Below are 25,725 nucleotides of genomic sequence, written 5' to 3' on the forward strand. Positions count from 1 at the left end.
GAATGGAACCCTCCAGTCAGTGTCTGTGAAGGCAAGTGTATTACATTGGTTAAATGCATCAAACACATTGTCTAAGTAGTAATGTAAAAAAAAAAAACCAAAAAACAGAAGTCAAAGAAGAGAGAGTTTTGAAATGGTGTTTATTGTCAAGGTAAGTTTAAGTGTGGGCATTTGTTTTTTGTGGTGGTGTTAGGTATTTGCTTTACGAGTAGCTTGAAGGCAGTGGTTGCACTGCTGTGGAAAAAGTTTTGCTCTATTTACAATGAGATCTCCAAAGACAGTTGGCAGAACGTGCTAAGGAGCTAACATGTGCCAGACCACACAATACCAATTGTACTTCAGCTGCAAGTTTTCCAAGTAATTCCATAGATACAGGTCAGTTGCAAAAAAGGTACTGTGTAATTTTGAATAGAAAAAGTAGTTTTAATCATATACTGTCATCTTTCAATTAAGGTATGATCTGAGATGACTAATTGATTAATAGTCAAGGTTGATCTTGAAATGAAGCATACATTTTCTTTCCTCGGTTCTTGCTGTGTAATTTGACAGTAGCGAAGATACTAGTTTACAAATATTAATGGCTTTAACATAACTCTCCTTTTCATTATAAGAAAAGTGAATTAATGGTTTCTGAAGGGTTTTGCAGATCTTTAGTTCTCCAACAGCAAAATGAGAAAGTAATATAAAGGTTAATTTATTTTATTGTATAAAACATATGCTTAACATTTCTCCTAGATAACTTATAGCATACTGTAGAAGAAAGTTAAAACATACATTTTTGATAGAAATTAATTTCTAAGATTGCTAATATATCTTGATAAATAAGTTCTTACCGATGAATCAATTAAGAAGCCTTAACTGGTATGAAGCCTTTACTATGGCCTCAAAAAGATTACTCAAGACTTTTTTTTGTATTTACAAATATCAGAGGTGCTAGCTCTGCTGGATAGCTGTGAACCAACAGCAGCTGCTTCTGCAGGAGTGTTGATAGGCAGGCTCAGATCTATGACTTTGAGTGATGAAGTTTGACTAGAGCCTGAACTTGTGCTTCTGGAGGATCTGAAAGACAAAAATTTACTCATGAATATACAGCAATCCCTATATCTAAAATAGAGCTTCTAATGGTGGCTTAAAATAAAGCCACCCAGCAGCAGTGTTTATTCTAGGTAAGATCCCCTACAACAATCTTCGTAGATATTACCACTAATCACTTAACCTACCTCTAGGATTGTTAGATTGTAACTGATTGAGCACATTGCATGCACTATTAGTTGAATGTATGTTGAAAAGGGGAAAAAGGTATCAGTAAAAGAAGTGTACATATGTCTGCCCTGTTTAATTAGGGAAGGGAGCTCACACTAATGAGTGCAAAGTGTGGCTGGAGCTGAAACCTGTGCTTTGATAATGTGAAACCACTTTTTAATTAGAGCATAGTTAGCAAAAGTAAATGTAATTGTTCTGCAATTACTGCTTTATTTGAAAATAAATTATGCTGACAGATGCTGAAGTAAACTTAATTGTGTGCTAGAAAAATCTAGTATACTTAAAGGTGGGACTGTGTAAGGAGAAAGTTTTTATAGTGTTCAGGAAGTAGAGACAAGATTGGGAAGACCTTCAGGAGCAAGGAATTCTGTCATTTAGGGACTAATTTTGCTGGTTTAAACTTCAACTTTAAAAAAACCAAAACACACACAACATTGCTAGCCCTTACCTGGTAGAAGCTAGTGAGTTTTGTGTGGATGGTGATCGAGAACTTTGACTACCAGCAGCAGACGCAATTGCAGGAAGGTCTAAATTGGACTAGAAAATTTGGAAAGGAAAAAAAAGTTAACCTAAAGGTTGTATGCCCAGTCCTATTATATCAGGAGGGTTTATAAACCTTTGTATTTGAACAGATGTTGAAAGCAGATGAACACTTCTTCCTGTTTTACCATAAGCATAGTTCATTGTTGAATTTAGGAGTTGCCCTTGAAAGGCACTCAGCAGTAGACTAGAGCTATTAGTCAGGATTTTGGTGGCAGTTAACTGGAAAGCTCACCTGGTGAAAGTACATTTGAAAGGGTGTAGTTAAATCAGGATTTGCTTCTAGAACATCAGCTAACAATTTGTCGATGGTTTTGTTGAAGCTTTTCAGTTCACGAAGACCAATGTCTCTTTCTTCCTGTGTTTCTGTTTTAGTTTTCTTCAGAGACTGAATTTCTCTGGATAGCCTGGAACACTTAAATATTTTTAAAGTATTGCTATTATGGAAATGCAACACTCTTTTTCAGAAACCTGCTCAGTTTAAATTCTGTGGTTTTAACCATACTACTCTATCACTTTAAAGTTAGAAGTTGTCATTAATAAATATACAAACCTGTTTTGTAACCCTTTCTAGTTTGGGCTTCTGTTCTTCTATGTCTTTGTTCAGCTGCAAAATAAGAGCTTGTTTTTCCTTCTTTTGCTCTTGGAAAAGGGCCTCCTGCTTCAGTACTCCATCAAACTTTTTCTCCATGCTCTGCAAATTCATTTGAACAGTAGTTTTAGTTTATAAAGCAGTTCTGATAACCTTTCACTTTTTGTGTCACTTTGTGGAACGGTCTGTTATTGGTACTACTTGTTTCTAAATGTAGCTCAAGCAATTAGTCCTAATGATAATCCAAAACTTTCTGCCCATCAGACTGTTTAGTGGATAAACACCTGGATAAAAAGACCACTAGGTAATTTACATATCTTAAAAAAATTAAAAGTTTTATTAATGAAGTTAAAGTATGTATTTTCACATATGCCTTGGAGCAGCGTCTACAAACAATTTACTTCACACAGTACAAACTTACAAGTGCAAGCTATCCTAAGAAAAATAACATTGTTTCCCATGGGAAGTGATGGATACCTTTGACTGGAATGAATAAAATCGGCTCTGTTTTAAATAAATAAGGCATACCCTTTCCTGCCTTTTTAACACCTCATTATATCCCACGACTTACTCCCTGATGAAGATGTGTGTCCCTCTTCTTCAATTTCAGAGACACAAGGTAAGGTATATGTCCTGTGGGGGTAGGATAAGCAATAAGAATGTTTGTTGACCTGTAGCCAGTGACTCAAGACTCAGAATAATCTAATCATGGGGGATATAACAGGGTGCCTCTGATTTCCTCTGCCTAAAAAAAATTTAACTAAAATCTCACACATCAGAGTTAAGTGTTGTTCTTAAGGGCCAAGTAGGCTTTTTGATAATAAGGGGAACCAAGAGTAAGTAAGTCCTTAATGTGGAGCCTGAACACAAGGTATCCTTTACCTGCAGTTAGTGCTCAGCCTGCTAAGTTACGAGTGAGCTAGCTTTCTTTAGCTAAATTAATACTGTTTAAACTGAAGCACCCTTAATGCTAATAAAACAGAATATGCTATCCTAGAAAAATCCTGGGACCTAGATGCCAGGGGACACAAGATGTGTGGATTTTAATCTCTGCAGTATGGCAGGATGATGCAATATAGTGGTGTATGCTACACAAAAACACAACTGCTGTCTTGGATGCCAGAACACAGCATCTGTCAACATGCATCTGGGATTTTAAAACTTCTAGCTCTATGTGACTGAAAAGCCTGGTTTCACTGTGATTCAAGATAGTCCAAATAAGCACTCCATTTTTGAATGGAGCATTCTAAAAAATCGTATCCATTCGTACAAAGCATAGGATAAAAAAGCAAATGGGCAAAAACTTGTCCCAGAATTTCCTGTTCTTTCAATAGGATGGTTTGCATGGATTTAGCTACATACTGCAGCCTTGTCTGTTTGACCAGAACTTTTGCTTGTATTATACCTGGAGATTTTCCTGAAGTTCTTTGATCTGTCTTCGTTTGTATCTGTATTTTTCATCAGCAGCCCTCTTCTCCTCCTCTAGTTTCAATTTTTCCTCATATTCTTCACCTGTGATCCCAAACAATGAGGTAGCATTAATGCTGGACAAGCAGTATATACAACTCAATTTTCACTTTTAAGTTGCACTTCAAAGTAACTGCATCACAGAGTATTAATATGTTAGTGTTGGGAGTATTACAGATACCTCAAGGTTGTAAGTTGTTTTTTTAAATACTCCTAATTCCAAATCGCTATGAAAAAGTAACTGGCTTGATGAGAGAGAATTATTTAAGAGCTACTGTTTCCAGCACCAGCAGAGGGCATAAAAGTTTAATCAAATATTTTCTAGAATTGAGTTTATGTAATTTCTCATGGTGATGCTTTTTGTTTAGCTTATAAAGAAAGTTCCACTGAAGGAGAACAAGCTTATGAAGTCTACATGGCAACAGAAAGAACAAATGAAGACACTTTCCAGAATTCTGAGGAATTTCCAGTATCCAGACTTGTAGTTAGGTAGTCCATATTTTAAAATCTGCTGATGCTACACTAAAATAGTGCAGCTTAAGTTTTATTGTTCCTTATCTTCCCAGATGACAGGTTACCAATTCCCCCCTCGACCAAAAATCAGAGATAATGACGGTGTAAGCTAAGGGATTGGTCTTCATCACTAGAGCACCTGTACCAAAGCTGCCTGTGTAGTTGCTCTGGGTACAGTTTTATGCCCAAGCTGGCTCAGTCTACCACGAGGCAGCCAGCAGTGGCACAGCTTGTCCTGCTTCTGTAATTTGAATTGGTAGCTGTGTGTGGTGCAGCACTACAAAGCAAGTAGTACAAAAAGCACTGTGCAAAGTTTTATGCACTAGACAGACTTATATATTTCAGTGGGCACTCCTAGTAATGACTTTTTTCTCCCCAGTAATCATCTTTATGCTTTGCCTCTTCTGACTGCTCCTACTTATGACTATTTACAAAATTTATATAGGTTTAGAGATTTTCACATAAATTGGATAGAAGAACATAAATATTAGTTAATTACGCCTTGCTGCACTTTCTTCTGTGCTTATTCTGTGGAACTATTCACAGTAGCATGTGAATTACACTCCCTTTTGCTACTACCAGTTTAATCTCCCTCCGTGATTCATTCTTTTGTGCCATGGAATTTCCCCACTATATACCTGAGTTATAGCATCATCTGTAACACACAGCAAATAATAATTTCTATTTTACATACTTGTCTCAGTGACTTCCTTGAAAGAGTTTCGGTAATTGGTGTTGCAGTTATTAAGTACGCACAAAGTGTTTTCCAGAGCTACAATTTCTTTTTCAGCTTTGCAGATCTTTGCATCTAAATCATCACCTTCACGTTGAAGTGCTTCCTTTTCCTGTGCAGCCTGAAAATAAAACTGATATTTTAGGTGACTGCATGCATACTGAAAATACTAGAACAATTACACAGGAAAATAAAACCTGAAATATTTAGGGGGTTAATATTTATGGGGCTTATCTGTGTTGTCAGGCTTGAACTGAGATTTGAGTTACCAGATAATTAGAAGGAGTAGTTATTTACAGTATTGGATGTTCTTTGAGGTACTTCATCCACATGCATTTAACTGTAGGTATCTGCCTTTCCATCTAAGCTCACAAAGTCCCAATTAGCAATAGCCACCCTGTGTACAAAGCAGTTTCCACGCTTTGCTCTGCTCACAGGAACTGCAGCACATGCTTCACATTTGTTTCCTTTACCCACAAAACCCAAGTAAGAGTTGAGATTGTACATTATATAAAACCATAACAAGAGTGTTAAAAATCATACGAGTTTGTCTAGGAATTACTCACTTGAAAGTGTTCATTTATCTGATCAGTGAGATTGAAGAAACACAGCAAGCTGGTGAATTATTTTCTATAGCCCCTAAGAAAAGCTGATATGGTGAAAAAAACCTCTATAATTATAGAGGGTATACACCCACAGTGACCACAAAGCTTTTACTGAGGGTCTTCTGCTGTGCTGGATCTCACAGTGGCACAAATACCGTCACTAAGAAATTTAACACTTAAGAAATCAGAAAAAGATGGCCTTCAGAGCCAAGATCACAGCTAGAAGCATTTCGCTTTAAGAGGAAATCAGAGAATTTGTGTAGGTCAAAAATAACAGATTCTTGTTCTAGACGCAGGGTATTGCATTATGGGTAAAGACTGATTCCTGATGCTGCCCATTCCCCCGCCCCCCACCCCAAGGAAAAGCTGAATAATAATAAAATGCATAAGTGATTGATAAGTAAAAGGGGAAAGTTGACATTCTTCAAGGTATAAATGCCATATGGTGAAATAAATACCTAAAAATAACTCTGAAGGGTAGAAGAATTTAAGATCGTGTAAGACTGTGATAAACTTGTTTTCAGTTTATAGTAGATTACCACATGACCACTACTTCTTGGCTCTTTGTAAATTAACGGGCACTGAAGTGAAAATCTTCAAACTGCTCAAAACTAAGGCTCCACTGACATTAGGACTGACCACAGAGATTCATGTGAAATTGCAGTATCATTTAAATAACCAGTGTCAGATAATGTAATACAATTGGACCGAAAGTAAGCAGCAGGCAAGGAGGTTGTCTTAGTTACTTGAATAGAGCCCAGGGAAACCCATAGCTTAAATACTTGAATTATGTTAATAAAATACCTTAATTACATAGTAGGTATGAGTTTTCTCCTCTTCTCCTTCAGGTGGCATCATGACAACAGTAAGAATTTCATATCTGCATCTCAGTTTATCAATTTTATTTAGGCGATCTTGAAATTCAGCACTGATTTATTTTGGGAAAAAATAAATGGGTTGAGAAAGTGTGCATGTGGTAGCATTTTGTGGGTAGTTCTTGCTACAGCAGTTTAAATTACTGGTGTTATTCCAGCAGTCTGCCCACGTACCAGGAGGCAGGCAGGGCAGCAGTTGTGCTGCTACTGGTTTTTGTTGCTTTCTGTATTCTCCCAGCCACAGTCGTCTGTTTTTTTGATTACCTGCACTTCTCTTGCAGTTCTAAACTGAGTGAAATTTATTTTCATATTCCAGATCACTGCATCCTGGGAGGATGTGCCACAGTCCTCCCCCAAAATTTTTAAACGTTTGGTATTTAAATCCTACAGCTGCACAAGCTGCCCCCTGCTGATATTATCTTAATATTGCTACTACTAGATGAGCATAAGCAACAGTAGGCAACAACCCCAAATCAAATTACATGGAAGTATCAATTAGCTGTGTAATTATCAAAGGAAAAAAGCCACACAGTCGGTGAGCAGTTAAGCTTTGGTCACACCAAATCACTCTAATTTCCTATTGTGCGGGGTGTGGTTAGCAGAGGAGTGAATAAAAAGCCTGCCGGATTTCAGCAGTTCAGCTGCTGAAGCGTTGATTTTTGGCTAGATATAGATACTGGGATTTCAGAGCTAAAACTGTCCCAGATACTTTGCACTGATTATTACAGAAGGGGAAAGTTATTTCATACGTGCTTGCTTTATAGGAGGGTACATACATAATTCAGAAGATTTAATTTTGTTATATATAGGACACATAATGGAGAATTCATTTGTTAAAAAGGCAAAAAAACCCAAATCAAACCGACTTAATGTATCAGTCAAGAAATCACAATTTTATCAAGCAGTTTGGAGTAAACCCTCTTTAAAAGCAACTTTTCTGTTTTAAATATTTTGTCGTACCTCCAGACACACTGATTTCACATTTCCTGGTTACTTTGAAAAATGCATATGACATTCACTTCAAAAAGATGTCTGCAACTGAGGTTTCATCTCAGTACTGTAGAGGATCACCACTAACAGAATAAACAGTAATCTCTTGTTCACTGAGTTGTTAAAGCTGTAGGCTGGATTTCAGAGAAGGGATCTCTTGCTAGCCTCAACTGTCTCAGTATGTAACTTTGAGCAAGATTTATTTCATCCTCAATGTCTGCAGTTGGTGAAATTGCAGAAAATAAATACTTATCTTCTTCAGTAAATCCCCATGTAAAATATACTCAATAAAAGTTACAAGTTTAATTTATATAAGAATAGTTACCTTACGCGTTGCCGTTCCTGATCCACAAGTCTTATCTGGGAATCTAGCATTGCCTTATGAATCTTAATTTCCTCAGTTCTTTCTGCTATAGCTTTCTTTAACTCCAATTTTTGTTTTTCCAGTGTTAGAACTTTCTCTGTCTTATTACACAGAGTATCTCTAAGACGGTTCAATTCTAGTTTTAAGAGATTATCTTCGACCATCATCTCCTAATAAATGCCAGAAAGGTCTCAAAATAAGAAAGCATCATTTTTAATTAAGACATTTGTAACAGTTAATAATTCTTTATAAAGCATTCATTATTTTATCTTTTATATATACAACCATAAGACTTACTCTGCTCTGCATTTAAAAGTGTTCTCCATCTCTCATTAGCAGGCAAACCCTTCAAATCGTTTAAAAAAAAAAAAAAAAAAAAAGCCCTCTCTTATGGACCCCAAACTGTGTACCATTTCTCTGAGTTCTTTTATGCCATCAGCTTCTTTCTTTTGTTCCCCTGAATTTCATCCCCAAAGAAAAGTTCCAGGTTAGGGAGAGTGTTCATTGAGGAGCAAGTGCACCAGTTAAGTTGATAGCAAAATGTTCCCCTGCTACTTAGACACTATATTGTTTTACTACCTTAGTGCTTCTTTTAGGAAGGATAGAGCTTATTCTAGAGCTAGAGGAAAAAATGTGCAGTAATTAGAGGACTGGGAACTGTTTTTTTCTGTTTATCAAAATATGGGAAGAAAGACTTCCATTTGATTTCTAATATCTGAAATTGGAATGTAGATAGATCCAAACCATCTGCTGGAAAAAGCCCTGTGCTTTAATAACAAAACTGTGCCAAACTCATTAGTTGGCACTGCAGATGGAGAAGAAAAATTCAGTGCTAGGTAAAGATGTCCTTGACTAGTAAATACACCTTCTATTTTAAAGGCAATCATTTCTCAGAAAAAAAACAAAACCAAACAAAAACACTGACCAGGTAGATATTGTGATATAAGTAGTGTGTGATTAAATTGATAACCCAGATAAACTTTATGCTACATACACAGGAGAAGCAACACTTTGCCTAGTAAGATAATAGTACTGAAAGTGACTTCAAAGTTTGGGAAGGAAGGTGTAAGTCAAGAAACTACAAAGGGGGTTCTTATGGATGTAATGATGTAGCACTGTGGGAAGCAGACAACAGCCTTCAGATCAAGTCATGAATTTATGTGTTTTAAAAAACAAACAAACAAACAAACATGTCCTGTATTAGTAAAGTTGCAAAATAATACTGTACCTGCTTAATGGCTTTAGCTTTTTTTAACTCCTGATCTGATCTCTCATTGAAAAGATTTAGTTCATTTATCTTGATCATCATACCATTTGTTTCTTCTCCTGTCTTATCCATTGCTCTCCTGATGAAATGGACATCATTCTGTTTCCAAATAAGTTATGTTTAATTTATTTCAGTGTCATGGTTTAACCCCAGCCAGCAACTAAGCACCACGCAGCCACTCACTCAATTCTCCCCCCACCCAGTGGAATGGGGGAGAAAAATCGGGAAAAGTAGTAAAACTCATGGGTTGAGATAAGAACGGTTTAATAGAACAGAAAAGAATAAACTAATAATGATAACACTAATAAAATGACAGCAGTAACGATAAAAGGATTGGAATATACAAAGGATGCACAATGCAATTGCTCACCACCCACCAATCAACACCTAGTTAGTCCCCGAGCAGCGATCCTCCCATGCCCCTCCCTCCCCCAGTTCCTATACTAGACGTGACTTCACATGGTATGGAATACCCTGGTGGCCAGTCTGGGTCAGCTGCCCTGGCTGTGTCCCCTCCCAACGTCTTGTGCCCCTCCAGCTTTCTTACTGGGTGGGCATGAGCTGAAAAATCCTTGACTTTAGTCTAAACACTACTTAGCAGCAACTGAAAACATCAGTGTTACCAACATTCTTCTCATACTGAACTCAAAACATAGCACCATACCAGCTACTAGGAAGTCAGTTAACTCTATCCCAGCTGAAATCAGGACATTCAGTGAATGTAGTTTGCACCAAAAGCTACCAGTTAATTTTAAATGAGGTATTTTGAAGTCCTGGAACCAGCAACCATGATCATCTTTTGTCCATATCTGCAAACAGTGCCTAGAGCACTGCAGTCCTCATGCAGAGTGCTGTTGCAATATTAATGTCATTGTTTCATTTGGAGTGTAGTAATTGTTATTATACAATATAGCTCTTTCAGTCAATAAGGCAGTTCTAATACAATCATGTATTTTTGTCTAGGTAAAAAAAAAAAAAAAATCTCCTGGCATGTCTGACCATGACTTTGATGTTCATAGTTCATCTTCGTAAAACCATCTGTCATTGATAATACTCCAGAGTACGAATAAATTCCTGGAGATGCGTTTCAATGTTTGATTATACTCGCTAGTCAAATTTTGCATTGCCTCAAAACTGAAGTGTGGGCACCAGTTGCCCAACATTAAACCTTGTTATTGCATGGGTCTCCAGTTAAAGGGTTCTCTTATAACCAGCTTCTTCCCCTCTCTAAATTGATCAATTTTTTTCTTAACTATCACTTTGAGAAACCAGTTGTGCTGTTTTATTATAAACCTGACTTTAGCCTTGTATGGTTTCTCTTCGAAAGGAGGTTTCAAAACGTGCTAAAATGTAGCTGATTAATAAAAAAATACATTTCTTATAAAAAGAAATTATAAATTGGCTATAGAATAACTGGTTCATTTCTACAAGAAAGGCAAGTGCATTTTTTAGAGAATTAATGATGGTCACTGGATAGTGGAAAACCAGAGAACAAGCATGTATATGCAAAAATCTCACATGGGAATAAAGACAGAAAAACAGTATTTCTGAATTACATATCAGGATGTGGTCAACTAACTCAAATACGGTCCCTTCAATTCAGTAATGTTACTTTGTACAGTTTTAAATGCAACTATAATTTTATGAAAAATATAAAGGCAAGTAGTAGCATCACAGAATAACATTCTCCTTTTTCTATGTGGTCCTAACAATAAATTCAGACACTTGCAAGCAGTCTGTCACATCTTGAAATGAAAGCTAAGCTCGCCTGACCAACATTTCAATGCTTGTCTTCCTGCTAAAGTGCCTCAGGTGTGCAACAATGACCTATTTTTCTGGAAGGTATAAGGAACGTATGAGGTTTTCCACAGACGTTACACAAAGTTCAGGTATCTTTTAATCTAATATCAAGTTATTAATTAATAGGACCGTATCTAATTAAATCACGGACATTTCTAGATGTTACATGGTTAACCTGATGTTCTGAGGAAGTTACCTCAAGTTTCTTGTGCTGCGCATGTAAAACATCATATGCATTTTTCTTTTCTTCTAAGGTTTTCTTAAGTTCAGCAACTTTTGCTTCCAAAACTTGTTTTTCATCTGCATTAACCTCTCCTTCTAACCGTGACAGACGTCTCTGTACTTGCTGAATATAAAAATCCTGTTAAAATAATTTTTAAGAGAATTAATAGTCTGAGATAAGCAATTATAGCCTTCCTATAAAGCTAAAACACTGGATATAAACTTGGATCTAAATGTTGGCTTTAGGACAGTCACCCAATTAAGCTATTGTTTTATAATAATTTATGGCTTATAGACCTCATTAGCAAAATATTCTTAGATGACTGATGTGCAATGATGGTTCAGGAGTAATCTTCTAGAAGAGTAACAAAGCATACTCAGCAGAGTCTGCTGTAGGGAGGCTTACAGCGGAGTTGCCATCTTGCTGTTACCAGTGGATGCTGATATAAAAGAGCAAATTTTCAAAGCGGTGCATAGGAAATATGCACAAAATCCAATTAGTAAATAACAGGATTTTGGCATGTACCTCTTGTATTGCTTTAAAAATTTACCCTGAGGTGTCTGTGGTTCAGAGGGATCAAAGAAAAGAGCTAATTTGAGAAATTAGTGGGAAAAGCAGCAGACCCTGGGTCTGCTGCTTTTGCCAAGTACATAATGTAGGTGATACTACAGCAAGTTTCAGTTATTTCAATTTTACCCGTACATCTTGAGACAGAAATAAATGATGACTTCAAATTAAACTGCATGGCATTTCCAAAATGGTAAGATGTTGGCAAAGATTATAGAACTCAAGCAATTTACTCTCATTAGACCAAAGAAACAATCATAGTATGAAAGTACATTAATGTTTTACCTGGTTATATATTAATTCTTGTTGTTTTAATGCATCTGCATCAAGTCTGTGCAGTCGACTCTGAAGATTTTTAAGTGATGTTCGACTTCCCTCAATTTCTGCTAGAACACACTTCTCCTTATCCTTCTGCACCTTTAACTCTTGAGTCTTCTTGAAAAATAGTTCTTTTAACTGGTTCATTTCTGTTTCTTTTTCCTGGTGGCAAAGTAATCATTAAGTAGTAAGTAGTAATTAATCCCATAAGTAATTTCTGAAGAATTATTTGCCTTTATTAATCATATATAGGAAGATTAAAAAATTTCAATACTATATCCATTAATATGAACACAGACTTTCATAGGTCTTCAGAATGGTTGGCAAGAAAAGTCTTTGACTTAAAGTAAGTTGGTTTTTTTTTTTTAACTTGGATCCTACCCTACTATTACATGACCTTTTTTTTTTTCCCCATTATGGGAATGCTACTAAAATTCCTGTCATCCTTTCAAAAAACCCCTCCCTTATTGCTTCTAGTATATGTGAGTATTTGAAGAAATATAATACAAAGCTTTTCAATGGTTTATTAAAACTTGTAACTCTGTGTGTGCACATGTATGTACATATGTGTGCTTATATAAGTTGGAATAATTTTGTTTGAAAAATTAATTACACATTTTAAAATCACTTCCTTGTTCTTGGAGGTAAGTTGCCATTAACACCTACATCAGTGCAGTAAATGAGGTTTTAGTAGGGTCTGTTATAATAAGACAATGCTGAACATTTCAGGTAACCTGAAATGCACTGAAAAAGAAAAATCAGGTTATTTTCTTTTTATAAGCCTAACAAGACAGACAACTTTATTCTTCCCCTCCGTCCTACCCCCCGCCTTTCCCTGCCCCAAAACCCAGAGACCTTCTAAAGCTCAGGCCATTCAGCATGCTCGTTTCCTGTAAGATACATCCCTAAAACGAGTGATGTGGCATCACATTCTGCTGCCTTTGACAATCCTGTTCCAAAAGACTCATTACATTTAGCACAAGTCTGGTACAGAGTTTGAAGATGCATATTTAAATTAATATAGCAAAACACCTTAGAATTCACTTTTCTACATTGATTAAAAATGTAGTTATTCTTGATTTTTATACATATACATTGTGAAATTTGCTTGTGAACCAACTTGCTGGCTTTACTAATGGTGAAAGATAACTTAACTCCTTCTCCAAGAGTTCATTATCACATTCAACCAAACAGAATTTTTTTTGTAGTTGAACTTGCTGTAAGAGCAATTCCAAATCCAAAACTCAGGAAGTAAAAAGCAGGTATAAGTTTAATATGGAATTGTTACAGCCTGTAGCATTTTACACCAATGTCACTGGGCTTTGGATCATGCCTGAACAAAGGAATTTAATTGCAGAAGTAAACTGGTTTTATGCATGTGCCCAATTCTGAGCTGTATTTCTGAAGCTAATGACAATGATTAATTCATCTGCTAAAACTGGATCACAATTTGACCTTCATTTTCTAGTCTTTCGTGCATATCTAAATTCATTTATTTAATAGAAATTATTTCTCTCCCTTTAAGTGAGGTTGTTAATAAGATATTCAATAAGCTTCACCATGCAACAGTGTTTTGCCACAGATTGAAGAGGGAGAAGTATCACAAAACTAGGGCGCAAAACGGTGACATTTCATCCACATTGTTCCTGTAAATATCTCTTCACAGTAAATTAATAGATGCAGCAAATAGCCATGTGTGTCTAATGGCGATGGAAAGCATGCTTCTGACTAATACATTACAGACATTGTTGAAGAACAGTTCATCCTAGTTAAAATATTACCCTGAAGCTGTGGAGCTGCCAAGCTCAATGTCATCTTAGGTTATCCGCCACAGATGCAAGTAGAGAAACCCTGCTAATGGTTTAGCCACCCTGGTAACAGTCTTAAGGGGAAGCAAATAAGGTTTTAATTTTAATGAAATGTTGTATCATTCCAACTTGTTTTCAAATTATCTGAAAAACCAAAATGGTAAGCAAGGCCTGTAATTTAAGAAACTCTCTATAAAGGAAAGACATCCCCTCTCTAGTTTCTGTATGTATATTTAAAATGTATAGTTAATGCTTGTAGAGGTAAAAAGTTTGAAAAATAACACTCAGTCTATGGCAAGGGATTATTTCACATACATGCTACAGGAAACACAAAATAGGGGAAAAAGAAAAAAGACTATACAGTGGTATGCACAGATACAGCTTTGTTGTCACTTTGTGTGGGAACACCTGCTGTCACGTTAATTTAACTTGATCATCTTACAGTAAAGAAAGCTTCAGCATATCCAGTACTCAATTGTCCAGCAAAATGTAAAAAAATATTTGTATCAAGTTCAGTCAGAAGCTACGTAGTAAAATACTGTAAGAGAATTAGTATCAAAGTGACAAAACAGTAGAAAACATTTTCTGAAATGCAGGAAAGTTCAGATGATTGCATTACAACATTGCATTTATTCAAAATCCTTCTGCAGTTCATCAGATGATAATGAATTAGGATATTTTTATTCCTATACTTTATTTGCAACATAAAAAGTGGGTTTTGAATTAAAAAAAAAAAGTATTTTCAGACATGTTACAAAAATAGTCGCTATGTTACAGCTTCCCAGATCAAAATCTTTATTCATCATGAAAATGAAATCTAAAGTGAGCCGGTAATTACTTAACAGTCCACAAGTTAGATGTATCAGAGTATCATGTAGTAGAATTAAAATAATGAACAGGAGACTAGGCCAGCCAAATCTGATTAAAAGATTTCAAAATCTTTTTTAATCCCAGTTTGCCAAAATCATTGCTCTTTGCAGGTTTGTAAATTATGGTGGTGTTTTACAAAAGCCAAGAAGTTTTCAGTGGTAATGTTACTGAAAAGTCATCCTGACAAGACTGGCTGCTTAACAACCTTAGTGATGGGAAACTGATAGAAGTTCAAGTATCCTTGCTCCTCAGCTGCCCATAAACCATAATGTTTGGAGACATGAACTTCCAGAAGAGCTAAGCAAAATACAAGATTTTGAATTTTTTCAGTATTGTTACAAAGCAGAAGCAAAACATTACTATATCTTTGTAACAAAATTTGCCACATTCCAGTAAATAACTTTTATTTCAATTTAGCCAAGAAGTTCTAAGTAGCTTTTAGCTGCTGTCAGAGGTAAAAGCCCTGTTCAGTACACTGATGCAGTCAGAATACTGGTTTTGTATCTCATCTGTACAATGGGAGTTCCAGTATCCTATGTTAATATACGGGGACACCATCTTCTGAATTACTAGGACCACTTGTTTTCCTCCAGTTTTCCCAACACAGATACTGAGGTATCTACATGCATGTTACTTCATCATTTGATGAAATAGCTACATGTCATATTAATACTTACATTCCTTTTTAATCCATAAATGTTTGTTCTAGATACAGCTTGCAAATTCAAATGAATCCTCATTTGCAGAAACCATGAAAAACATTTTACCTTGACATTTTTTTCTTCTTCCTTTAGTATTTCTTCCATCCTCAAAGCTTTGTCTTCTGAACTGAGTGTCTCCTCAGTCACAAGCTTCAGCTTATTGGAAAGACTTGCATTTTTTTCTTTAAGAAAGCTTAATCTAAACAAAATTACATAATTTAACAAGTTAAATATATGTTGCATATACAACACTGCCAAAACCAAGCAGCATTCCTTACTGAGCAGTTGACTAATAAAGCAGGCTAAACTTGAACATATGATAACCAAGGCCCTAACTGATTTTTTCACACCCTTTAAAAACAAGGATTACCAGGAGTATTTCCTAAATTGCCCAGTGCCAGAACCTATGCAGGACATGAAGTAACCAGAAAGTTGGAGGCTTTAATCATCAACATTATTTAAGGTTCTTTGCTACCTCAAGGATTTGATTATATTACTAATCCTTACAAATGATGTTTTTAAAGGTTTGTTTCTTACCTGGCTTGTTTTTTCTGAATTTCTTTCTTCAGATTGGTTACTTGTGTTCTCAAAGACTCCAGATCAGAAGCAGTTCTGTCCACAGTGGATTTCAAAGTGTCCAGCTAATAAATTACAAAATGGAGCAATAATGCTCTTGGTTACTTTGGTACATGTTAGGATATTTAAAATGGTAAGGGACCTACTTATTGGAAAGTATTCCGTTTCTTTTTAACAGTGTCTTCCAAACGAGCAGTGCTACAAATTCTGAGGTGCTGTAAATCAGCACAGCTAGTAAACTCAGTAGACTAATTTACATAATCTGAATACTGGGACAAAATACTTAAGAATACAGAATGAATTATGAAGGTGCTGTGGGCTGCAATTCTTGTCCAACAGCATTTGTGTAAGTGGAACCATGGTTTTATAGAGCACAGCTGACTGATGAGCATGGATGCCCTTATATATCTAATAAATTTAATTCAGACTTTGTTGGGTACATACAATTATTTTGGTTAAAATAAAGGAGCACTATGTCAAAACACACAGACATTTAATTTGGTAAAAAATACATGATAGCATACACTCATTAAACAGGATAGGAATAATTTACAATCAGTAGCTCATTAGTCTTCACAGTATCACTTAACAGTGTAAGTGTAATTGTCTTCACTTTCAGAGATACAGAAACCTGATCAAGGGTATACATAGCAGGTCTCTCTTTCTGTACCAGAATGAGAAACTGGGAGGTCACAAGCTGTCAGTTGAACTCTAAGTCTGTTTCTTTCCTTGTTTCTCACTTGGATGCCACAGATGTTCTAACATCTAATAATGGCAGACTGTTCTCATCACATTATGTAGTATTACTTATGAAACACTTCAAGTAAGAATCTCAGAGCTTAGAGATGAAAACCTACCAATTCTGTGAGCCCTCAAGTTTGCATGAATTATAGGGTAATCAAATAGCCTACATTTTGTTTGAGCTACCTACAGTTTAATTAGGATATCAGTTTATGAACCACCTGCTACAGAAAAGCTATCCAAAGTTAAGGCAACAGCAGATGCAGGTGTTTTTTAAAAAATTGCTAAGCTTGGTGAGTAGCCCAGTGTTACCATTTTCTTGTTAAGAAAAAACTTACTCAGGTAATACAAATATATCCATTCAACAGAGCCATGAGACTTGAATTAACTCTTAGAAATACCTCTACAGGCATTTAAGTAATTAAGCAGTGCAGCTCATTCCTAGCTTTAAGTGCAGATTAAATACAAGTAACAGAGTAAGTATGGACAGCATCAAGCACAGCTTGTTCACAGGGCAGCCCTATCCTACTACATCTTGATTAGAAAGCCATGTGAAAGTGTTTGGTTTTTTTTTTTTTTTCAGGAATTTTAACCTGACTACAAGAGCCATCAACACTCACTTCTGAGAGCACAGGATAGGAATTGTTTGGAATCTGGAAGAGATTTCTCTCATCTTTATACAATACTGCAGTCTACGTATGCTGAAGGCAAGACACACTTCCTTCTGAAGCATCTAATAGTGTTACACCATTTAAGAGAAAATTCATCCATTTTATACCAACACAACAGAGAATACAAGCTAATCTCTTCACCACTGTCAATGAAAGGATTAAGTTGAGGGTTCAGACCCCAATAATCATGAGTAGACTGAGAAGAGCAGACATTTTGTTGAATTATTAAGAGGCTAGTCTAAAACCAGAGAAAAGCAAATTCTATTCCGGTATTTCCTCCATCTAGTCAAAATTTATAGTTTCAGTCTGTTTTTCTGAACTGTTTGGTCATCCTTACCTCATCCTGCAGCTGAACGCTATAACTATCCTGAGTTTGATACTCATTTCGGAGGCTGGTAGCTTCCCGCTCAGCAGAAGAAATTTTCTTTTCATATTCCATATTATTAAGAGTTTCATTTACCAAAAAGGAAGTCTTCTCTTTCAGCACAATTTCTTTCTTTCTGATCTCCTGTTTTATCTCTGCTATTAGCTATCAGGATAAAAACATTGCAGATTTGCTTGCATTAGTTAAGACGCTGTTAGATTAATAAAGGGTATGACCAGAAGATAGACTATTAACGCTACTCTGCATGAGACAGCCCAGTTATCACATCATTCTTAAAGTACTTTATTCCACCAATACATCACAACACCAAGAACTACAATTGTTTTGGATTGGAAACTTTCAAAATATTCCAATAATTTCAAAAAAACCCATTACACTATAAACTTGTATGAAATAATTTTTGATTGATTGGAGAAAAAAAAACCAAGCTACGTGAACGAAACTTCAAATAGACTTGAAACAAAGGAAGTGCAAGAGGAGAATTACTAACAGTAGTGATGCTTACTTTAGCTGACAGATTTATAGCTATTCAGTGAAAATTGTGTATTTTGAAAGGTTAAGTAAAAGATTAGCTACTGGGAAAATTATACTGTAGTTCTAATGTAAAAAAAAAAAAATCTGTTTACAAAAGCATCATTAGAACTGTTCTATGGACTACTAATATATGGAAGGTTGGCCAGAGCTCTTTTGTTGTTGTTGTTGTTTTTTTATATCTGTTTGTTGTTTGTTCTTTGCAGGAATCCTCTGACCTGATATACTATGAAATCCAAAATATTTCAGCTAAATTAGACCATTATATTTTCTGTTTGGTAGTATTTCTTCTGGCTTGTCATTTCCTATTATCACTTTTTTTAGTGTTATATCTTAAGCCTGTCTAAACCATGTTTCTGCTCAGGGTATATGTAATATCCATATGGGCAACTTAAAGCTGATATTCTTTCAGCAGGAAAATCATAAGCAGAGCTACGGATTTAGGTAGAGCCTTCTTGTACATGCAATTATGCTTTTCCCGCATTCAAAAAAGTCATTGTTACTTTGGAATCCACATTTATAAGATTTTTTTTTCTCTACACTGATCCTTCAAGCTTTTTCTGGTACCTCTGTTCTATTGCCCTACAGAACTTTCTAAGGAGTTCACACTTCTCCTGACAAAGCCAGGATAAAATATACTTTATTTGTACCTCTTCCCATTGTACCATCTATGCGTAAGACACTGACAAAACCAATGAAGACTATATATTTTAGAAATTAATATTAACTCATAATGCCCAACAGGTTCTTTTTTGGATTAGAAGAGTACTGTTGCTTCTCCCCGTTTGCAGAATGTACTTATGGACCAGTTTTTAACCTTAATGGGATCATTTATCATAGTTCTGACATAAATGTTAGTCATGCATTTGTTCACAGAGGTAGAAATGCTAATTCCTTCAATTCTAAACATTCTATTTTCTTTTTTATATTGCAGCCCAGACACAGAATCCCCTCAATGCAGTTGACAGTCCTTACTCTCTAAGCAACAACATTCCATCTTGTTGCTTCTTAGATCAAAGAAAATACTGAAACCGGCATGCTTTGCATTTTCCAACAACCTTGAGATTGAAAATTAAACCTTGCATAGTATCAAGCAGAGCACCGTTACTTACACTGAGAGATACAGCTTTCAAAATAAATTCTGAATACTTTTTAGCAATATCTGAACTTTGAAACACCTTAACAAAATAGAGGTAAACACAAAGAGAACACTGAACATCTAAAAGACCCAACCATTCTATGTGTGAGTGGTAAAATTCTTATCAATATCAGACACAAAAGTAGGCTGATATACTGATATGGATCAGTTACAGCACTTTTACCAAGGCACAATGATCAATCTGTTGATCTCTTTTTTGCATCTGTTGTATTGCATTCTCCCACTGCCTGATGACTTCTTGCCTTTCCTGATGAACTCTGCGAAAATCTTCAGCTGTCTTGTCAAGCTCTATCTGTTTAAAAGAAAGCACCCCCATGATTTCTGATGTTAAAAATTTCACATATAACAAGATATCTTCAAGAAGCTTAAGTACGAACCTGAGCTGTTAACGTTTCTGTAAGCTCATTATCAAGAGCTCTGCGCTTCTGATTCGCTTGCATGGTCAACTTTTCTACTTGAAGGGTTAATGCCTAAAATGAAAGGATATGAAAACGTAATGTATTTGAAAACAAATACATAACATCTTATAAATTCTTAAAGCTCTGCTACAATTAGGGGTGGAATTCTTGAGGCATCAGTTTTATTGTGTTTTATAGAACAAAAAACTGAGAAATTAGCCTCCCACATTTTTGGTCATACAAGAGGCCATAATCTCTTGTCGGCCCTTGGGACCAGACTGCAGCAAGGCCAAAGCAACCCTCCACTGTGTATAAATGTGTACGTGGTATCCTCATCATCAGTTATTTCACTTTACTCTTCCTACTATGCTGTGTGACTTGCTAATGTCAATGATATCAGTAAGACTATGTAAGCTAAAGTTTTTGGGTTAAGCATTTAATGAGTAAAAATCAAATTTCTCCTCCCTACTTATCTCTAAATTAGTAATGTTCTTGAGAACTAACCCTTATAAAGTCTGAACTTGTAACTGGAGTGTCTGTTTATACCATCTTTCATCATTCCAGGCAGCTTTACTGAAGTAGCTGTAGTTTGTTCTAAGACAAAGTCAGTTCTAATGGGAAAATCTACACTATTTGTCTGTTACTTGGGATGCATTTTTGATCATACTCCTCTTCAGTGGCACTGTTTTCTCGACTTTATTATCTGTTTGTGCATTTCCTCAGAAAAATTAAAACTTAAATATTATCCAGAGGAACAAATTAATGCCTTGAATTATGCCTTTCACCTTTGGTAAAACCTGTTCTTTCTGACCTTTAAAATGAACACCATATAGAATTGCACTGCTGTGCTAAGTCAAAACAAGTTTAACAGCGCTGTTGTACAAAATCTTGTCTCAGTCTTGCCTGACTTGATAACATAACAAGATCTTCAAATGCTAAATGGTTCTCCGTTTTGTTTCTGAAAATTGCTGTCATTTACTTACTCCTAGTTTCCCTTCATCTTGTTGTGCATACTTCTGGATTGCGATAGCATCATTATCTTTACAATTTGATTCCTTTATCCAGCTCTCCAGAACTTCCTCATCACAGTTCATCTGCTGTTTTAAGTTTTCCAACTTCATAGTGGTTTTATTTATAGTATTCTAATAAAATTTGAGATAAAATAAAGGGTTAATATTAAATGTCTAATATTCTTGGAACAGGAATTGAAACAGCCAGTTCAAGCTACTGTAACAAGCTTACACACATCTTGTTGTCAACAGAATTGCTAGGGGTTTTTTGTTAGTTGTGTATTATACTTGACGAATGCTAATAGAAGTCCTGGTCTTAAAAAAGAAACAAGACAGTAAGTTACCACAAACTTAAAATGCAAATAATTTTAAACAGAAAACTCAAACTCCGGCAAGATATACCTGTATGCGGGATATTTATTCCACATAATAAACTGATCTGAGCCATCATAGGGTAAAGTTTCTCCCTCACACACTAAGGCCCAGTTCTTCGATCCTTATCCTGTATATGAATTTACAAATGGCCCCATGTGACTGTAAAGAGTCTTCCTGACACAAATATGAGAGAATCTGGATCCAGCTGAATAGCAAGGATATATTCATCCTGCTACCCATTCTAAGAGACTGGAGATTACAAACAGACTTAATGAGAAGAGAGCAAATAAAAAAAATAATAAACAAACATAATTTAAATTATTCATAGAAAGAAGAGACAGTTCCATTAAACAGAAAAACACCTGTAATTAGATAGCATTAGGTTACTTTTTTTTTTTAAACATAAAGAAAATTTTTGAGCTTGAAATCATGCCCCAAGTTTATTTCATGTAGAGAAGAAGATTTGCCACTAACAATTTGATTTTTAACCATAAAGAAAATACCTGCAAGAATTAACAAGATGGTGATAAGGATGTGTGGCTGTGTATCTGGCATTAAGAACATTAAGAACAGAGGTCTTTCAATATCTACTTAATGTTTGCTAAGTCTTGACCAGTCTATGCAAGGAGATCCTCAGTGTCACTTTACTTGCCTACACAGGAAAAAGCACATCCACATCATCTATTGTAGTTTATAAGTTTTAACTATAATTAACTATTCTTGACTTATAGTATTTTTTCTGTAAGCGCAAGTGAGGACAAGTCATAAAATTTAATTGCAATACAGGTGTTCTCGTACAAAAATTTTAAGCCTTACTTCTTGACTGTTTTTCTTTTCTCTTAAGGAAACTATCTCATCTTCCAGTCGTTTAATCTCACTTTTGAGACGTCCACGTTCTCTCTCCGCAAGGGCTTTAAAGTGTTGTTCAGTTTCAATTTCATTCTCTCTAGCTTTGTAAAGAGACTAGGGAATAACACAGTTTAGCATTTACAATAAACAAAAGGCATATATCAACAAAACCCCCTTTTTTTACATACAACCAAATCCCAAGTCAGAGATGGTATGATGTTGTCATGTAAATATAGGAATTTTCAGAGCAGCTTTATTGTTTGAATTTTAGTATCTCAAATATATGTATTCTAATACATATACACACCCTCATTGTGTTGTATCAGATATCCGCAGATCAACCATTTATAACCTAAGAACTCAATTCAAAGATTTTTCCCCCAAGATTCAGAATCTTAATCCTTCAGCATCAAAATCTTAGCCTCTTGGTCACCAGTGGCTTTATGTCAGGTTCAAGAGGCACAGCCAAAGAAATAATTTTATTGTTTTGTGCTGAGACAGAACACCACGAGGCTGGCCTATAGCAGTATCTCTATATTGTCTGATCTTTGTGACAAAAGTTATTTAACAGGGTTGGGTTTTCTTCCTTCCCTTGCATAATAAGAAATCTATTACTTCCTAGAAGCTTCTCTTAAATAGTATGTGCTGTCTATTTATGTGCAGATTAAAGGTTGAATCTAGCACACAAAAAAATTAAAAAGTTGTTCAGCTGCAGGGAAGTTTCTTAAGACTTTTTCACCTAGTGTATTTCACCTGGAAGGCGTACAGCTTTGACTCAGGACTCTTTAGAAATCTAAACCACCCATTTTGGCCAATTAACTCGGAGTGTAAGCGAAGACTTACACCTGGACCACCTCACTTCATTTTTCAAGTCCATGAATTAGCTCTTCACTAGCTTTTCACAATTAACTCTTGACCATAATAAAGATTATAAATTTGTTTTTCCCTTACACTGATGTTTTATTTTCCTTGACCAATTTTTTCTTATCATTTACAAAAGTCCCCATTCATAAAGAATTCTAAAATGCATCGTTCTCGGGTTTCTTCTAGGTTCGGTCATTTGACCTTGGATGGTCTTTTTAACGACTATCAAATAGTATCACTGAGATCTATAGTTTAACTTTTGTTTCCTGTGGAAGTCCTGGAATAAAGTCCTGACAAATCTCTAACAAAGCTGGCAAAATATAGAGAGACACTAGCCGCAGAAAGATACTCGGGTTACAGGCCTGCCTGATAAAATGGACCTGCTAGAGGTAGCGACTTACCTGAGTGAAGCTGAACTCTTGTCTTACGTTTTTCAAGTGAGACGTCATTGCTTCTGTACGCTCTTCAAAGTCGGCCAACTCATTCTGCAGCTTTACTTTTTCGTTTTGCATCTTCTGCAGCTATTTAAGAGTTAGAATTGTCAAGTAACTATTTTGAGTCGAGTGCTTATTACCTGCAACCATAGTCGCCGCCATTACTAACGGAAAAACGTTAAGAAGCATGCGCTACGTTCCTCCAAAGTCCTGAAACGAGACATTTCGGGAGAAAATCCCGAGCTTCGCACCCGGCCGCGGGCGGGGCGGGACGGAGCCCCGCGGCGCACAGCCCGCCGGTACGCCCAGCCCACGCTTCACGGCGAGGGCCTCGCTCCCCGCGGAACTCGCCGGTTTTTCCTCCCTCTCTGCCCGGGCCCCGGCGGGCACGGCAGCCCGGCCGCGGCGGGGGAGGCTCCGTGCCGCCCTGAGGCGGCCGGCGAGGGGCAGGGCGCCGGCGGCCCCCTCGGAGCCGAGGGGCCGGCCCCACGGCTCCGCGCCCCGGGCAGCCCTGCGGCGGAGCCCTCCGGGGCCGCTGGCGGGAGCCGGATTCCTCTCCCTCCCCGGCCGCAGCCCCGCGCTCACTTCGTCCTCCAGCGCCTTGTTCTCCGCGTTGGCCACGGGGACGGCGTAGCCATCGTCCCAGCGGAGCTCGGCCAGCACCGAGGCGGTGGAGCGGCTGCCGACGCTGTCCATGGCCGCTGGCGGCGGCAGGCAAAGGGGAACCGCGGCAGGGCCGGGCCGGGCCTGGCGTTGCCGGGCCCCGTAGCAACGGCGAACCCCCGGCGACCGAGCGAAGGGGAAGCCGCGGAGGCGGGAGCCGCCTCCCGCCCCGCCTCGCGCCGGCCGTTGGCGGGCTCGCACCGCGGGGGGGGGGGGGGGGGTGGACCGGATCGGGACGTTTGTGCCCTGAGTGCCTACCTCAGCGCGCAGGTAGGGCGGTTGTCAGCGGGGTTACCGGAGCTGCCTGGAGACCACGAGCTTGCCTGCAGTCGCTTGTAACCGCACCGAAGCAGAAGGCCCGGTGCCTTCGGGTGACGCGCCGCTGGCATCACCTCAGAGGGTCCCCCCCCCCCCTCACGCTCAACGGCCTCCCTGACAGAGCCCCGGCCTGTGCCACAGCTGTGCCCAGTCTGGGGTGAGACCAGGCAGGGTAGCTCACCTGTTGCTGATAACACCTAACGGCAGATTTCTAGGAGGGTGCATGGTACGTGTGGTGTTTCTGAAGAGGCCTCTGGTGTTACCTCCCGACGACTGACAGGTGGGCTTCCTGAGCCAGAGATTGCATTCAGGTGACCACAAACAGTAATGCCATATCCTTCATAAACTTGGCCGTTACCTTTTTGAACCCATCTGTACTTCTGGGTTGCAAATCATCCTGTGTTATTGAGTTCTATCATTCATAGATGGAAAAAGGCATGCCAGTCCTAGCAGGAAGCATAGTCTTGCTGCAGAAAGTCTCTGTTAGTGACTATTTGCCGTGTTGTCTGGCTGAAATGTCTGAGCGGCCAAGCTTCTGCATCAGCACGAAGTCTACGCTCAAAAAGGAGAAAGGAGGAGGTAAGAAAGAAGTGTCTGCTAAGGCTCCAGCATGGAGAAGGACATAGCTTCACGCTCTCAGGAAAAAGCATCCTAAAAAGGTTGGACGAATATAGCCTTCAAAGGGTTGACAGGTGAAAAGACATAAAAGGAATTAATCAAAGCATGATTTAAAAGTGCCTGAGCAAAACAGCAAGGAGCACTGACAAAAGGTTGGGAGGTGATTTGGAGAAGCGCTGAGTTTGCAGTGAGTTTTATTATAAAACATGGGCCGATGGCATAGTAGCAACACTGACCATAGCAGGAGACATTGATTTTGCTAGATATCTGCGTATGTCATGGAATCATATTTTCAGATAAGAAAAGATTGGTGAGGAGCTGAAAGTCAGGCCTGATGAGGTTGCACCAAAGTGGCAACCTGCAGTATTGTGCAGATATTGCTAGTCTTCAGTTGTTGGTCACTTCACTGATTATCCCCCTGAGAAAAGCCTCCAGTTATTCTTAAGAGTATTGAAAGATAAAAGAAGAACAATGTGAGGAGGCAACCTAGCTTTTTAAAAATAGAGGAATGGTGCAGGATTCAGTGCCTCAAGCTACTTGTGAAACAGAGAGGTCATGAGGATCTTTTTTGCCTCTGTTGTCTTACAAGGCACGGTGGGCTATGGATGGTTCTAAGATATGCTGAGTAATATTTTTG

General features: G+C 37.6%; 1 protein-coding gene across 4 annotated transcripts; it reads right to left on the reverse strand.

Moving 5' to 3' along the window:
- Nucleotides 1-123: 123 nt before the first annotated feature.
- Nucleotides 124-24,488, reverse strand: CCDC39 (coiled-coil domain containing 39). Of its 4 annotated transcripts, none has more exons than XM_030027321.2 (20): nucleotides 24,411-24,488; nucleotides 23,457-23,576; nucleotides 22,159-22,305; nucleotides 20,941-21,099; nucleotides 19,937-20,029; nucleotides 19,723-19,851; nucleotides 17,822-18,013; nucleotides 16,034-16,137; nucleotides 15,563-15,695; nucleotides 12,085-12,279; nucleotides 11,206-11,370; nucleotides 9,171-9,308; nucleotides 7,904-8,112; nucleotides 6,518-6,641; nucleotides 5,070-5,229; nucleotides 3,801-3,907; nucleotides 2,357-2,497; nucleotides 2,039-2,218; nucleotides 1,712-1,800; nucleotides 124-1,059 (listed from the first exon to the last, which is right to left on the reverse strand). In XM_030027321.2, exons 2-20 carry the CDS (start codon nucleotides 23,565-23,567, stop codon nucleotides 897-899), a joined length of 2,739 nt encoding a protein of 912 aa, XP_029883181.1. In that variant the 5' UTR covers nucleotides 23,568-23,576; nucleotides 24,411-24,488; the 3' UTR covers nucleotides 124-896. The 4 variants fall into 4 exon arrangements, 3 of the variants coding, with proteins under 3 accessions (XP_029883181.1, XP_029883180.1, XP_029883182.1); XM_030027320.2 differs by lacking the exon at nucleotides 24,411-24,488 and adding an exon at nucleotides 24,075-24,299; XR_003925273.2 differs by lacking the exon at nucleotides 24,411-24,488 and adding an exon at nucleotides 24,075-24,301 and having other exon boundaries at nucleotides 1,024-1,059; nucleotides 1,712-1,925; nucleotides 1,956-2,218.
- Nucleotides 24,489-25,725: the final 1,237 nt, after the last annotated feature.

The sequence above is a fragment of the Aquila chrysaetos genome, chromosome 10, assembly GCF_900496995.4.
Source record: "Aquila chrysaetos chrysaetos chromosome 10, bAquChr1.4, whole genome shotgun sequence".
NCBI classification, from domain to species: Eukaryota; Metazoa; Chordata; class Aves; order Accipitriformes; family Accipitridae; genus Aquila; species Aquila chrysaetos.